The sequence below is a fragment of the Durio zibethinus genome, chromosome 23, assembly GCF_047325235.1.
Source record: "Durio zibethinus cultivar Kanyao isolate XHJ-2024 chromosome 23, ASM4732523v1, whole genome shotgun sequence".
NCBI classification, from domain to species: Eukaryota; Viridiplantae; Streptophyta; class Magnoliopsida; order Malvales; family Malvaceae; genus Durio; species Durio zibethinus.
In genome coordinates this window covers 5,406,293-5,420,918 of record NC_143184.1, presented here as the reverse complement: position 1 = coordinate 5,420,918, position 14,626 = coordinate 5,406,293, and the positions used below count along the sequence as shown (strand labels likewise).

General features: G+C 32.8%; 2 protein-coding genes and 1 long non-coding RNA gene across 3 annotated transcripts; all 3 read right to left on the bottom strand.

Annotated features, from left to right (window-relative positions):
• Nucleotides 1-1,110: 1,110 nt before the first annotated feature.
• Nucleotides 1,111-3,268, bottom strand: LOC111313434 (protein ELC-like). The gene has a single exon (XM_089752703.1). The coding sequence runs from the start codon at nucleotides 3,089-3,091 to the stop codon at nucleotides 2,078-2,080; it is 1,014 nt and encodes a 337-aa protein (XP_089608829.1). The 5' UTR covers nucleotides 3,092-3,268; the 3' UTR covers nucleotides 1,111-2,077.
• A 7,700-nt stretch (nucleotides 3,269-10,968) lies between these two features.
• LOC149512140 (uncharacterized) lies at nucleotides 10,969-11,505 on the bottom strand. The gene is made up of 3 exons (XR_016332596.1): nucleotides 11,369-11,505; nucleotides 11,197-11,261; nucleotides 10,969-11,096 (listed from the first exon to the last, which is right to left on the bottom strand). It is a non-coding gene; the product is annotated as an uncharacterized LOC149512140 (long non-coding RNA).
• A 55-nt stretch (nucleotides 11,506-11,560) lies between these two features.
• On the bottom strand, nucleotides 11,561-13,778 carry LOC111314272 (uncharacterized). Its single transcript, XM_022915449.2, has 3 exons — nucleotides 12,789-13,778; nucleotides 12,494-12,686; nucleotides 11,561-12,321 (listed from the first exon to the last, which is right to left on the bottom strand). Exons 1-3 carry the CDS (start codon nucleotides 13,212-13,214, stop codon nucleotides 11,717-11,719), a joined length of 1,224 nt encoding a protein of 407 aa, XP_022771184.2. The 5' UTR covers nucleotides 13,215-13,778; the 3' UTR covers nucleotides 11,561-11,716.
• Nucleotides 13,779-14,626: the final 848 nt, after the last annotated feature.

Sequence of the window (14,626 nt, the reverse complement as noted above, 5' to 3'; positions counted from 1 at the left end):
ATTATTTTTTAAAAGATATTATCAAATTAAAAAAATAATTTTTAAATAATAATATAAAATAAAACCTATATTTTAAAAAAGTTTAAATATATAAATTTTATTAAATATTAACAAAAGAAAAAAAAAAAAAAAAAGCGAATGACTAGACATGTAACTTTCTCCTGGTATGGTATCATATGCCTTATACATAAAATAATTTAAATTTTTTAAAAAATTTATTAAATATATGAAAAAAATGTAATAAAAAAATATAAAAAATAAACACGTGGCATATTTTTTATATTAAGTGATCCTAAAACCAAGAAAAGAAATTTAAATTTACAAAAAATATTTGTAAAATTTTTAAAAAAATTTTAAAAAGCACACACAAAAAAATTTGGTATAAAGTGGATCCCATCTTAAAATTTTAAATTAAAATTAAAAAAAATCTAAAATTTAATTGAAAAAAAAAAAAAGAATGAGGGAGCACCATACGCCGGCCCTTAGGAAGGAGAACTCCGTTCCGTGCATGAGCAAAATTTATTATTTAGATATATATTTAGATTTCATCACAAGATGACAAAAAATTGCATAGTCAATTGAGAAATATCCAATAAAAAACGCTGAGATTGTTATTATAACAAAAAAATACATAATCTCAAGTATTATTTTTTAGGGGGGCAAATTTTCACAAATAGTTTATAAAGTATTATTTACTTGTAACTTCATTAAAATAATAAAAAATTAAAGAAAATTGTTTTGACTTGCAAGCATTTTTTTTTTCTCATTTAATTGTGGGAAAAGATCATATGGGGAGAAAAAATCGAGAAATAGACTTTAATTATTAATTGCGTTTCATAATTATTATGCTTAGAAGTATCCATAGTTGCTTTTTCTTTCTTCAATTAGAGTGGGAGATTTTAAATTTTGAATAAGGAAATTACCCCATTGGCCCATATGTAGATCCATCCGTGTAGTCATCACAAATGCTAAACATGAAACAAATGTGTGAATATTTATTTGTATATTAATTCAGGGTTACAAATCACGTATAGTTTGCTATCATATTAATAATTTGAAAAGGATGCATTTCATTTACATGATAATGTTAGAATGGTGGTACGATATAACTTCATGTTTCATAATAATTTAATAATTACGTGCTCCAAATTAAACTACAGCTAAGTTGGGAAACCATAACCAAAAACTTCAAAATATGATTAAAAAGAAAAAGCCCATTTACAGACAAAAATTAAAGTAAGGGTATGTGGTGAAGCAGCTGAAATCGAAACTGGACTGAGAAACCCACTCAAAATCTTTAGCCGAAACTCGATGCCCATGCCGAATGCCTATTTCCAGCCATGTATGGGTGTAACTTTGAAGATGTGATTTTATCTTTGTTTTTATTAAAAAAAGAGGATTTATTTCTCATTTTACTGTTTTCCCCTGTGTTTTAGGTAATCATCTGATTCTGATGCTTTGTTTATTAAGTACGAAGACGAGCTTATCTTCCAACGTGGCTTATGTTAACTTCCGTGGCAAGATCGTAGCCCTCATACATCACTCTCACTCGTTAGTAAGAAAAAATATTAGCAACGTACATCGATTATCCCTATTAATTCTGTTGAGTGGTGAAAAGAGATGTCTCAATGAGACCCTTCTCACAATCTTTTGTTTAATACTTAAGCTGTGTGATGTCATTGTAATATGGAACGTAATAACAATCCATTTTTAATTGTTTCTCATAATAATTTTAGAGGGATTTTCCCTAAAACGATTTCAGATGCTGTAAGCCGATTCCTCCCTGGTGGACTTCATAAATCATAAAGGAGTTTGCTATTTCTAATTCTATTCGACCATACCCGATCAGTTATGCAAATCAATGAACAACTTTTCGTTGATATAGATGCACGCCTTAATTTACTTAGAGCCTTGATCTTGGTGGATGCTGATAAAACCTGGTGGGTTTGGATGAACTCACTGGTGTGAGAGATAAACAGCTTGATGCTTAGGGAAAAAGATATAACGAAAAAATTGAACTATTAATGGTTCTGCACATGCCTGGAGAAAAATTGTATAAGTATTCAAGTGGATTTGGCTAAAGGGGTAGATTCAACTTCTGGCCATTTAATTTCATTTCTGAAGCTCTATGAAAGAACTGCTCTCTGGCCAAGCTCCTCACTTGCTTAATATATGAATCAAAACTCACAGCCTCTAGTTCAAGTGCCTTGTCCAATTTATATAACACATCCTCTATAGCCAAATCTGCAGCCGAGCTCTCAAGTCTCACTCTTGACTTCTCATCATCAATTTCAAATGCATCCTCAATTTGAACATCTCCTGCTGCCATGGCCATTATTGGTCTTCGATCATTAATTTTCAACCAGTTCATGAGCCTATCAGTTTCTTCTGCCCAATTATTCACTTTCTCTTTCAGGTTCTTCCTTTCCTGCTCCATTTCAGAAATCATTTTTGTGGTAAAACGATCACGCCTCTTCAGTTCTTTTTGCAACAAGGATAGCTCCTCTATTTCTTCAAACGTGCTGGCCTGCAAAGCAACCATGTCATAGTAAAGCATACCTACAAGTCTATCAAAAGCTTCCTTTCTAGAAACAAGAGAAGGGTGAGTGAAACTAGTAATCGACGGCGTATATGTGAAAGGATGATCATGGCTAAATAGCTGGACAAGATCCTGCAAGAGATCAGAAAGGTTGCATGGAGGATATTTCCAGGTTAGGATATAAGGTGAGGATGTCACACCAGAAGTGTCAACGAAAGGATGATGGCGATGAATTGGGGTCATTGGGTCAAGTAAAACAAAGACTAAAGGTGCCTTCTGAGGGTAGTTTTCATGGAGCCAAATAATGAGAGGAATGGGAGGTGTGAAGTTGGAGACATGGACACAGCCACTAGCACATAAAAGGTTCACTTCGATTCCATCATTGTGCATGAATCTACCAGTTAATGGCCTGAAACCAGGGTATTCTTGAAGCAACGAAACGAGGTGTCTTAGTATAAGCCATTTCTGTTTAGAGTCCGAGTAGGATAGAGCAGAAGGGCTGCTGGCAAAAAGAGCTGCTTCTATGAATTCCTTTGGGGATGGCGGTGCCATAGAAAGGGCTTGAGATGGAGTGCTTATTGGCAAACGGGAATTCTGTATTCTTATATATAAACAAATCAATCTAAAAAGACCCGAAACATATTGCAAGTCAATCAACAGAAAGTTTTGCAACTGTCATTAACTTGGTTGGAAGTTTTCATATATATGAACTTTAGCAGGTTTCCTACGGCCGTTCCATTTGGCATGCCGGTCAACAATGACTCAGCAACCTTATCTTTATATTACAGATAACATAGAATACAGATGACTTTTCTGTTGAACCATGGACTGAAGGGAGGTTTTTTCAGGCATAGTCTCTGTTATTTTTCCATGAATCCACTGAACCGATTGGTAATATTTTATAATTTCACATTAATTAATACTGTCACCAGCTGCTGATATCATGCTGAAAGTGATCATGTATTAGTAAAAGGGCATGTGGAGCAACAACAGACAAATCAACACTTGTCACAGGAAATTTCCGCAAATTTTCCTTCAGAGATCCAGCTGGCACGTCTTTTACTATATATATATATGTCTTGACTTCTAAACAAAAAAAAAAAGTTCATACTGTGAGTTTTCGTTTAAATATAATGAAGAGAAGAAACCAAAATCAAGAGATCAATGCCCTTAATGCTTAATTCAGCTTAGATTCAAACTGCCTGGATAATAATCTAGAAGTGTAGGCTTGTAGCTAGCTTACATGCTTCTTTTACTTAAGCCTTCTGACATACTCCTCTTATTGATTAAGATATAAAATTTCCCACTTGCCAGCCGATTTGCATTTAATATAGCTTTCTTGGAGAATTCAGGTTGGAGTTTACATACAATATACGATCATTGGCTATTACTCCAAGTTCAAAACCCAAACCGGCTCTCAAGTCTCAAAACTGATTAAGAGCTGGTGGTTAGTTTTGATTTAGAATGAAAAGAAGGCAACTACACATCAAGCTTGAGAGCACACGAGATTGCTAAATCGCACGCTTATTTTAGCCTGAATGTTAATTATGAAATGGTAAAAAGATTGGGCAAAGATTGGTTTGGTTATGAATCTGGTCCCTTAAATTTCATTATTAGTGGCCTAACCCATAAAATATTGTAGGACTGATACTGGACCCTGTCATAGCCCATGAAAAGTAACCTTAAGAGTACATACATTGCCCACAGGACCAGGAGATCTGGATTGGATACTACATTGATCGCGTTATTGGATTCAATTGAGCTTATGCCTACCCAAATCAATCTCCTTGAAACCTTGAGCTTTCATTCCCATGGCCCATGCCAATGTCCAATATTTTCCTCTTCTTTTTTTTATTTTTTGTTTTTTTTCCCGAACAGAGTTCTTTATGAATATGATTATACGGCCTTAATACATATCACACTCCTGGGTCATGTGGTCTGAACTCAGTTCATTCTTTCTGTAACTTTGATTGCAGAAAATTTTGAACATCTTGGCTAAGATTAATTCTAGAAGCTAAACCAAAAAATAAGATAAATGAACGCAGAAAATGAGAAAGGGAAAAAGAAAAAAGGGTGGTCAGGATGGTTGGTTACTTGTGCAGCACTGCAGGTGTAATGTGATCAGGTCAAGGTTCGGTTCTTCTAACGATTCTTAACCAACCTTTTTTTTTTTTTATTCATAGCAAAACAAAACAATTTTCTCTCTCTTTCCCTAATTCCCTTCATTCTTCCAATGCCATTTTTTTTTATTGTTACTCTTTCCTTTTCTTTCTTTATTGTTGAGGGATCTCTCTCGCCATCTCTGGACCTTTGGCGTGTTAAACAGGGTTTCCCCATTCCCTTTTCAAGGCACATTCTTTGTTGTAGGTGAACCACACCCTTTAAGTAATCCTTTCTATTCTCGGTTGGCTTTGCCAACTTAAAGGCAGAACCAAGGATTGGAAACAGAATAAAATGACTCTAAAACTCCATCAATATTATATATCCTTACGCATTAGCTTGTGACTTTTAGGTAATCCTAGAAGCTGAAAACGGCAATATTACCGTTAATCTAGTTTTTTTTTTTTTTTTTTTGGAATGGAAAATGACTGGTAACAAATATTTACAGCTTTTCAGTTTACAATTGTGAGATTTTGCTAACGGTGTATTTGGATTAAATAGAGAATAAGGAAATGAAAGTAAAGTAAAGAAAGGTAAAGGAAACAAAACTTCATTTTTTTGTTTGTATAAATATTTAATTTAAATGAAAAAAAATATGTGAAAATCAAATAACTTTTGGTTTTTCTTGTAAACTTAATTTTTTTAATACTCTAATTTGAAAGAAAAGTTAGGGAAAGGAAAATTGAAAAAAAAAATTTATAAAAAGACTATTATGTCAATCTTTTTATTAATACTAAAAACTAAATAAAAAAAATCTAAGCAAATCACAATTATCTTGTAATTTGTTTAAAGTCATCTTTTTTTTAAGTAAGTTTCATATATATCTTTCAATATAAAATTTTTTTGGTGATTCGATTTTGATGAATAGTTGAATATAAATAGATATATTTTTTGGGTTTATGAGATGTCAGATTAACTCAAAATTCATCAATGCATATTTGTAAAACATCTTCTTGTTTCACTTGATTAAAAACCATTGATATAGTAACAATTGTGAAGCCAGACAATATAGTAAATATATTATGATCTAAAAATACTCTAAAATCACAAATAATAAAATGTTATAATTGAAAAAATTATTATAATGAATAATTTCCTTTTTTTTTTTTCACTCTTAGTCTAAGCAATAGTTATTAGAATTCATTTTTTTCCTTTCATTTATTAATCTTAATTATCCAAATAAAAATTACATATATTATTTTATTTCTTAAAAAAAAAAATATTCATTTATTTTCCTTTCATCTCATTTCTTTTATTAATATTTATTCAAACATAACATAAATTTCAGTTCAATGTCGCAATCTTGTAATAAAAGGTAGAACTGCAGTTACATCCTTAAATTACGCACCTAACCATGTGGATAAGGCAAGCATAACCATATGGATGAGCAAATTGATTTTTAAGCCACCCCACCTCCTACAAATTCAAAATCTGTACGTCAAGACGAGAAAAGGAAATAGAGACACCAAAATTATGGCCTTTTCTAAATTCTTATGGTAAAAAATAAAAAGTTGTAATCTTTAGATGCAACAACCTTAACCTGCATTTTTAAGGCTGCATTTTTCAGATAAGCAAGTCTTAGCTAGGTAACCTAGCTATTCTCGTACATGCTTTGCGGATTTTGGATAAAGTCAAAGGAATAGAAAGTTGAATGAGATAAGTGTAATAATTTTTAGAATCAAATTCAAATCCCTATTGATATAACCCTTGGAAGGTGGTGAATTTTTTTTTTTTAATTAGAGATAAAAATATTATCTGTTAAAATCATGATAATTTTAATACGTTAAGTGAAATCTTATAAATCATAATTGATTATGTTAATTTGGTTTGAGTTATGTAATTAAAATCTCAATATTAGTTAATAGTAACTTGTTCTTAATTATCGATGTAAAATGGTCGAGAAAACGTAGTCCGTGAACTTTTGATATGTATTATTGCCTGAAAAACAAAACAATGAAGGAAATCGTTCAGAGAATTTCAAGCAATCTCCACATGAAAAGTGGAGTTTTATTTTAACCATCGTTGGTGGGTTTGAATCACACAATTTCAGGACAACAGCAAGCAATAATATATAAAAACTTGAACAGACAAGTTTTAATTGCCTTTACTATATGTATATATTTCTTCATTCCTAATTTCAAAATATTTTCGTCAAGTTCATGCAAAGACTGAAATTAACTAGTCAGGAAAAAGAAAAAAAAAAACAGTGATTCACCGTAAAGTATTAAAGGGATGTGTGGTCCAAAATTAGGACAGGAAAAGGGGCATTGATGGGAGAAGGGTGCCATCAATCAGCCATGTGTTTGGATCATCAGACAGGGAATGAAACTCGCTCGTGTCCTTTCCATTAAACAGAAACCCACAACTTTTGTTTTGTCGTTACAGTCTTACAGAAAGGGCAAAGAATGGCTTTGAAACTCTCAAACTCTGCCTCACCAGGAAGAATCCTATTTCTTCATCCCTCTCAAGTCATTTGGTACCAAATAACAAACGTTGGACGTTGCAACAGCCTGGTGATCTGGTCCCTCTGATTCAAAGTTTCAGGGTCTGGTCCCCATTATTTTAGGATTTTGATAATTGAAGCTACGGAATAATATTTTTATAAAAATAAAAAAAGCATTAAAATCGAGTAGTGACATATGATTTCATGCAAGCAATTTAAAATATTTTTGGAAATCATAAAATTATTCATTCCAAATTAAATGTGCACCATTAATTTTAGACCTAATGGTAGCGTGAAGATTTTTGGGGAGTATTTTTCAAACTTTGCCGTAGTAACAAAATTACTGACTTCTGAAAGATGCCACTGTAACTTTTTCTCGACTAAAAAAATTGGCCTAAAAGAAGCAGCCCACTACTTTAGAAAAGTGTATACATACTACTACTATTTTTTTTCTAGTCACTGATAAAGTTCACCATACATTCTATATTACCGACATGTTTTATAACAAAGCTCTGTATTAAGGGTTTTTTCTGTTAATCGGTTTGGACAACTTTTTCTTTAATATTCGTTTTCTACGGTGTTTAGTTTACGAAATATGTGGTAAAACGCACTCAATATAAAAAGAACACTTGTTTTAGTTTTCAATTTATTTATTAATACATATAAAAATTATAATTAAGAGTGTAAATAATATATTAGTACTCATAAATTATTCGGATTTGATTCGAAAAAAATTTGAATTCAGTTTGATTATTATCGAGTCGAGCTCAAGCTTGAGTAATTCGATTCATCGATCGAGTTGAATTTTTAGTATTTTTATATCCGATTTAAGTAGTTTACGAGTCTAATCGAGCTTTTATATTTAAATAAATTTTTATTATTTTAATTAATAAAATATCTCGAATTTAAGTTCAAACTCAGTATAAATAATCAAATTCTTATCGAATATATGAATCCAACTTATTTTTACATATTAATCGAGCGAGTTCGAACAACTCAATTTTGATCATAAATTAAACTCAAATTAAAAAAATAAAATTCAATCGAATTTAAATTGAATATTGAATTACGAATTAAAAATTAAATTTAAATTTAAATAATTTACTATATCAACTCGACTCAACTCATGACAACATTATCTTTTTGGTTTTTTTACAAACGGTTGCTTTTGTCAACTTCAAAAAGCATGTACATCTGGACTTATGTGTCGGTAAATAAGCCAATAAACTAACCATATTACAAATATAGGCAGGAAATATTTATTTATATTAGTATAATTTTTATATATTTTTTAAAATTTTAGATAAAATTATTAAATTTAAATAAATCATGAATTTAATTTTTATCCAATAATTTAAAAAATTATGCTAGTATAAATAAATTTTTATTCTATATAAATATATTTTAATACTTTAGATCAACGACCAATTCAATCTCTTTTACTTTTACTTTTAGATGCCTTGATCGTGAATACATTTTCTAGAGAATGGATATTATTTGTTAATATGAATAGACCATTTCAAATTCTTCCTAACTTCACGTGTAATGATTTTTTTTGTTATTTTTTTCTTTAATGAAACTTTCAACTTAGAAATACAAGTAAAAATAGATTGACCAAAAGGACACTCAACAGATTTTAAAGACAAATAACACAAATGAAGAATTCAAATTCGTCTTTTGACAAAGTAGTAATGACCCAATCTTTTTTATATATCGGAAAAGTCGGACGCAACACAACGCAGTGTGCATCCGTGGACAGGCTACAACTGATGCAATAAAAAAAATAAACATAGAGAGAGAAAGATAGTTGGTGCGAGGTTGCTTTCGCCTTTCGCAAATAAGAAAATGAAAATAAATACTAAATCCATAATAAAACAAAATACTACTCAGTACTAATAATAAAACTAAATGTAATTCATTAATGTCATACCACCTTATATTATTATATTGGATTTGACCCCACCGAAATTTTCTCTACAGAGGGCTGGATAACAACAGGAGTTATCAGGTTAAATCTGAAGAAAGAACAAAATTTCACAAATGCAATCATTGTTTCAGGAGTTTTAAAATATAATATAAATAAATAATCAAAAGGCTTTTTACCTACTGCAATTCCAAGCTACTATGCTGACTCCCCTGCGTCAGTACGAGTCACAGAAAACAACAAGTTTTGGTGCCTGTTAGCTATAACTGAATACTAAAAACAAGAGGCGCGCAAGATAAGAATAAAAAAAAAAAAAAAAAAAAACTAAAGTTTTCCTTGCGGTGGATTTACAGGTTTTTTTTTTTTTGGATAAGTAGAAAAAATAAAAGGATTTGCAGGTCTTTGAGTTTCTGTTTCGGTGGAGATGCCATCGTTTCAACCGAGACAAGTGCATATTTTTTTAAACTTTCGGTGAATTAAGCTGACGAATTTAGAATTTCAAGTTGACGGGAATTATTATTATTCATTAAAAACCTAAAACTGATAAGATTATCAGCTTGATGCTTTAATCCAATAACAAAAAGGGCTTTTTAAAGCTTTTAATCTTGTCATCAATTGAAATTTAAGTGCTTCGTACGCTTGTGCAGGTTGGTAGCTTCTGCAAGTCTCTGCATTCCAACTAACTGTTTTAATTTTGCCTGTATTACAAGCAAGACATTTTTCAATCAAGAGCATTTATTATGATAATTTACAGACGCATGATATAATTTATGATATAAAAATATAAAAATAATTTTGTTTAAAATTTTAATAATTATTATATATAAATTTAAAAAAATCATATTTTTATTAAAAATAAAAAATAAATTTTATATTTTTATATTGATAAATTATAATATATAATTATTGTATAAAATATAATAACAATAATAAATTTTAAAATATATTTAATACACAATATTATGATAGAATAATATAATATAATTTTATAAATTAAATTAAATAATATAACTATATTTTATGTTTGATATGTGTCAAAATTATTTATCAAAATTATTTTTTTTAATTTATATAATTTAAATATTGATATAATTTTTAAATTATAATAAAATATATGAATATAATATCATAAATTAAAAATAATTTTTTTTACTTTAAAATGATTAAATCATCTTATATTAAAAGAATTATTAAATCTTATTGTAATCTTTTTTTTTTAAATATAAATAAAATATATTATAAGATATTATCATTTTATTTTATCCATTATATTATAGACTAAATATGATATTAATACAAATACAAAAATTGTAAAATCTATTTTATGTGAAATTAGATCTTAAATTCTGGAATTATCCAAAGCTTCAAACATCCAAAAAGTTGGAAAGGGGCCGAGTCTGTACTATAAGCAGTTTCATAAATTCTTAATCGATTTTTCTCCTCCCTGGACCACTACTGGCTCTGAATAAGGGGTTAACCATGAATCTAGGTCTGAACTCCTATTCTCATATGCCGGGGAGGGGACCAACAGCCCGCCAAAGCCACAAGGGCTCCAGCCTCAAGGCTAACACACGGCTCCAAACCCAGTCATGGTTTGGATATATCCCCCTGTAATTCAAGAGAAGATCAAGTTGTTTTCAGTTTTGCAAATACAAGTAACTCCCATTTTTTTCATTTTGGTCGACGGATAAAAAAAGAAATAAAGAAACCGACACTACGCCACATTCATCTGGCAATATATCAGAATCAAAATATGCAGAAACGCCAACTACTAAATAGACAAAAACGCCATTCACAAGCTAAATATTAACCAAACATAAGATTTGGACTAAGGGAAATTAGCTAAAATTTGCAGATAGAACATCTTTTGTTCTGTTTTGAAGAGTATTGTTATCAAAATATCTCCTCCATTTATGCTTCGATCACCATCTAGAGTAATTCTCGAATTTGAAAGGCTTATCTAACACTGACGTTAGCCCATCAACCAAAACCGTGGGTGATAAACAGAGAACCTAGGATTTCAATCCAAACTACCACAGGACAAATAATTGCAAATTATTTAATGCCATTAAGATGAATAATATTGCAGAGAATCAGATGAAGCAACTAAAAAAATAGCTGAGGCCTAACCTCACAGCGCTCGAGACTGCACGAGGCTGCTTCCATCATCATCATCATAAAATTCAGTTCCAGTCCTTTAAGAAAAGAACATTAATAAGAATCAGAAAATGATAAAATTGGGGAATAAAAACATGAAAAAGAAGAGAGAGAAAAGGGCAAAACAGAAGGGATGGGGAATCACCTTTTTCCTCTGTGCTTTGGTTCTACAAATTCAAAGATACCTCGTCGCAGAAGATCAAATTAAGAAAACCAACAAGAACAAAATGAGACGAGAAACAGACTTGGAATCAATTTCAAGGCTTCGTTGCAGATTTACAGAAATAAGAGGAACCAGCTTAAAAACAAAATCTGTAATCCCTCTTCTTAACAACTATTTTATAAAATCTTATTCATATTAGTAGTAAAATCAGATCAACCCTTACATAGAAAGAAAAAAAAACGAAAGGGGATTTAAACAGTTAAACCATGTATCATGGTATTTGATTCTCTAATAACCCAAGAGGGAAAAGAAAGAGAAAAAAATTGGAAGTCAAAATTTTCTTGGCTCATCTTCAATTACTGAAGCCAAACCAGTCACGATCTTAACCCCAATTTGTGTTCTCTTGGGCTTTATCTCAGGTGGCTTCCACTCTTTTTTTTCCACCTTCTTTTCCTTCCCTTCTTCTTCTTCTTCAGAGTTCTCAGAAAAAGCAAATATGGAATCCCCCAGCTCAGCATCTTCAACTGAGTTTTTCTCTTCGGGATTCAATTCAAACAAAGATTGGCCTTTCTCTTTAGCTTCGGTTTCGATTTTAAATTCTTCGAGTGTTCCAATTGTGGGCGTGGGCGTAGGAGTAGTTGAAGGTGAAGGAGTGGCTCGGTTATAAGGAGAGAGCCATTTGGCCTTGATATACTCAGTTTTTCGCCAAGGAGGAATATGCATTCCCTTCTTCTTCAGGCTTTGCTTTACCGCCTCTGAAACAATAGCAATTATCTTCTGGAGACGATCAGCTTTGCCTACGAAGATGAAGGGAAGCATTTGTAGGATTGATTTATAACTCTTTGTTGATCGGGCAATTTCGAATTCTGATCTGAAATCGATGTCGATCAGCAATCGTTCCCCGTCAATTATCACATCTATGTATTCATATTCCCCTGCTTGTTAAAAACAAACTACTATTATATCTGTAATTATTAACAGAGTAACTGGCTAGCATAAATATCTATGCAACTAATTTGAAGCCAGAGATAATCTCCCTTTCTTCTTGAGAGGAAGCAAGTAGAATTACAGAGATATTTTTAGTAAGATTGGAGACAAAGAAAGTACCGGCGGGATAAGAGGGGGATTTTTCCCATCGAGATTTGCAGATAGAAGCATCGTATCCAAGGGCCAGTAATCCATCAGTAACAATCTTCCTGCAAAAATCATCTTTACGCTTACTGATCTTGTTCTTCTCCACAATCCTCGCCGTATCTGCCAGTAAATTCCTTTCACTCACACTCGCACAAGAAACCAAACTCTGCTCCATAAAAAGGAAAAGCAAATTTAAAAAAATTACTAAATCGTGCAACAAAAAAATTTTAAATAAGAAAAAAGAAGAAGAAGGAAGTAATTGTTATACTTTTAGAATTTCAGATGCTTCACCAGAAGAAGTGAGATTGGAGTCACTGAAACCGAAACCAACCATTTCGTCTTCGGAGCTGTCGTTGCAGTTACGATTGAAGCAGTTACAGCGATTGCGGCTACACCTACCTGCACCAAATTGTTGTTTCTCGTTGTTTTCTTCGATGAAATTCTGCACCATCTTCGCCAAGCAAACAGAGCTCGGCTCAAACTCAGCAGTGCATTCTTTGTTAAAAGGCAGCTCATCAGCGGCAGCAGCACCGACTTTCTCCACGGCTGAATTTCTCAGAACGCTAGGGAACTGCCGCTCAAACAGCCGCTTGAACCGCGACTTCACCACCGGCTTTACCGTCTCCAACCGAGGCAGCGCCACGTCTTCTAGCGTGTTGAAATCGATCGGTTGGATCTTCATTGGGAAAGGCATGTTTCTCCGCTTCCACCGTTACCACGGCAGCTCTTCAAACTATTGTTGATTCTTCGCTTTGATAAGTAGAATACATATCCCTTTGTGATGAGATCAGCAAACGCAAACGACACAGAAATTCATAATTTTTTTTGAAGGGTCAAAAATCAATGCGGTTTAACAAGACTCGAGACTCTTAAGTTTGATTATTATATACTATTAGTTGCCTCTGATTTGCCAGACAAAGCATGGAATAACTTCAAAACTCTGCTAAGCAAAGTCGCTTTTGCTTAAGGGTTTTTTTTTCCCCAGATACGGTTAAAGTTCCCGAAATACGCGACGGCACGAGGACGTAACGTTATTGCCCTGGAAATTCACGCAAAGATCATCAGTGGCCCGTGACTTCATCTTTTGCCCCAGCGAACTGCTTCGGTTTTCAGGCGAAAAATCGCCAGAGACGAGAACGTGAAAGAGGAAAAAAAAAAAAAAAGACGAAATAAGAGTAGGGGAGAAAGGGTCTGAAAATGAAAGTGAAAGTGTTGCTTCGATTGTGTATTGCTTTTGTTTTTTTGGGTTTTGGAGAACGACTAGCAGGGGAAATGGTCCGGTACATTATAAGGAGGGAGGTTAGGGATTGCTGACGAGGTTTGGATGGCCACGTTGGATCCGACGTGGAGGAAGATATAATCCGTTGAATTGGGGTACGTGTCAACCCTTGAACTCGGTTCGTTCCTTAGTCGTGGTTACACGAGGCTACGTAAAGGACCGAGAAGACGAGGGTGCCATTTTGAAATTTCTTTATTACCCATTTTTTATTAGGCCCGATGGCAAAGCTGGTTAACCTCGTGATACGGAAGTCTTTGAAACGGCTTCATGATCGTCGCGTGGGCGGGTTCGGTAAACTACCCTTTCGATGGTCAGACGAGAATACCGTCATTTCTGTAGCTAAAACTGATTACAAAATAATGGTAATTCGGGCATTTCACCCACTTTGAACTCCAAGTTTAGATGGCCTTTTTTCGTACTTGGAAAGTAAAAATTGACAGGCTGAACAATCGATCGTTAGTTGTCTTTTAGACTAAAATACCCTCATTGACCCCACAGGCTGTGTAGGTAATTAGAGTCAACAAACATGAATAGGAAAAAGCATTTGAGATGTGGGTAGGATAGTCATTTGAGTAAAAGTATGGTAAATTAGTGAAAAAGTTGAAGGGGGAGGTTAAAACTGCAAAGTGCGTGAGTGAAAGGGGGGTCCACAAATCAATGACTTGTTATGATTTTTTTTGGGGATTTGAGCGGGGGGGGGTGGCGAAGGAAAACCGGAGACGATGGGGGCTAAAAAAGGAAAGCGGTGGAATTTTCCTTTTGAAGGATGAAGTAATAAAAGAGGTTAACGGATGTCGTTTAGCAAGGCACGCGGCGCTATCTCGACA

Bases quoted from the DNA above. Each gene is read 5' to 3' on its own strand.
- LOC111313434 (XM_089752703.1), bottom strand. From the start codon at position 3,091: ATGGCACCGCCATCCCCAAAGGAATTCATAGAAGCAGCTCTTTTTGCC.
- LOC111314272 (XM_022915449.2), bottom strand. From the start codon at position 13,214: ATGCCTTTCCCAATGAAGATCCAACCGATCGATTTCAACACGCTAGAA. The intron at 12,687-12,788 runs GTATAACAATTA...TTTATGGAGCAG, and splicing joins AAGCATCTGAAATTCTAAAA to AGTTTGGTTTCTTGTGCGAG. The intron at 12,322-12,493 runs GTACTTTCTTTG...TTTAACAAGCAG, and splicing joins ATCCCCCTCTTATCCCGCCG to GGGAATATGAATACATAGAT.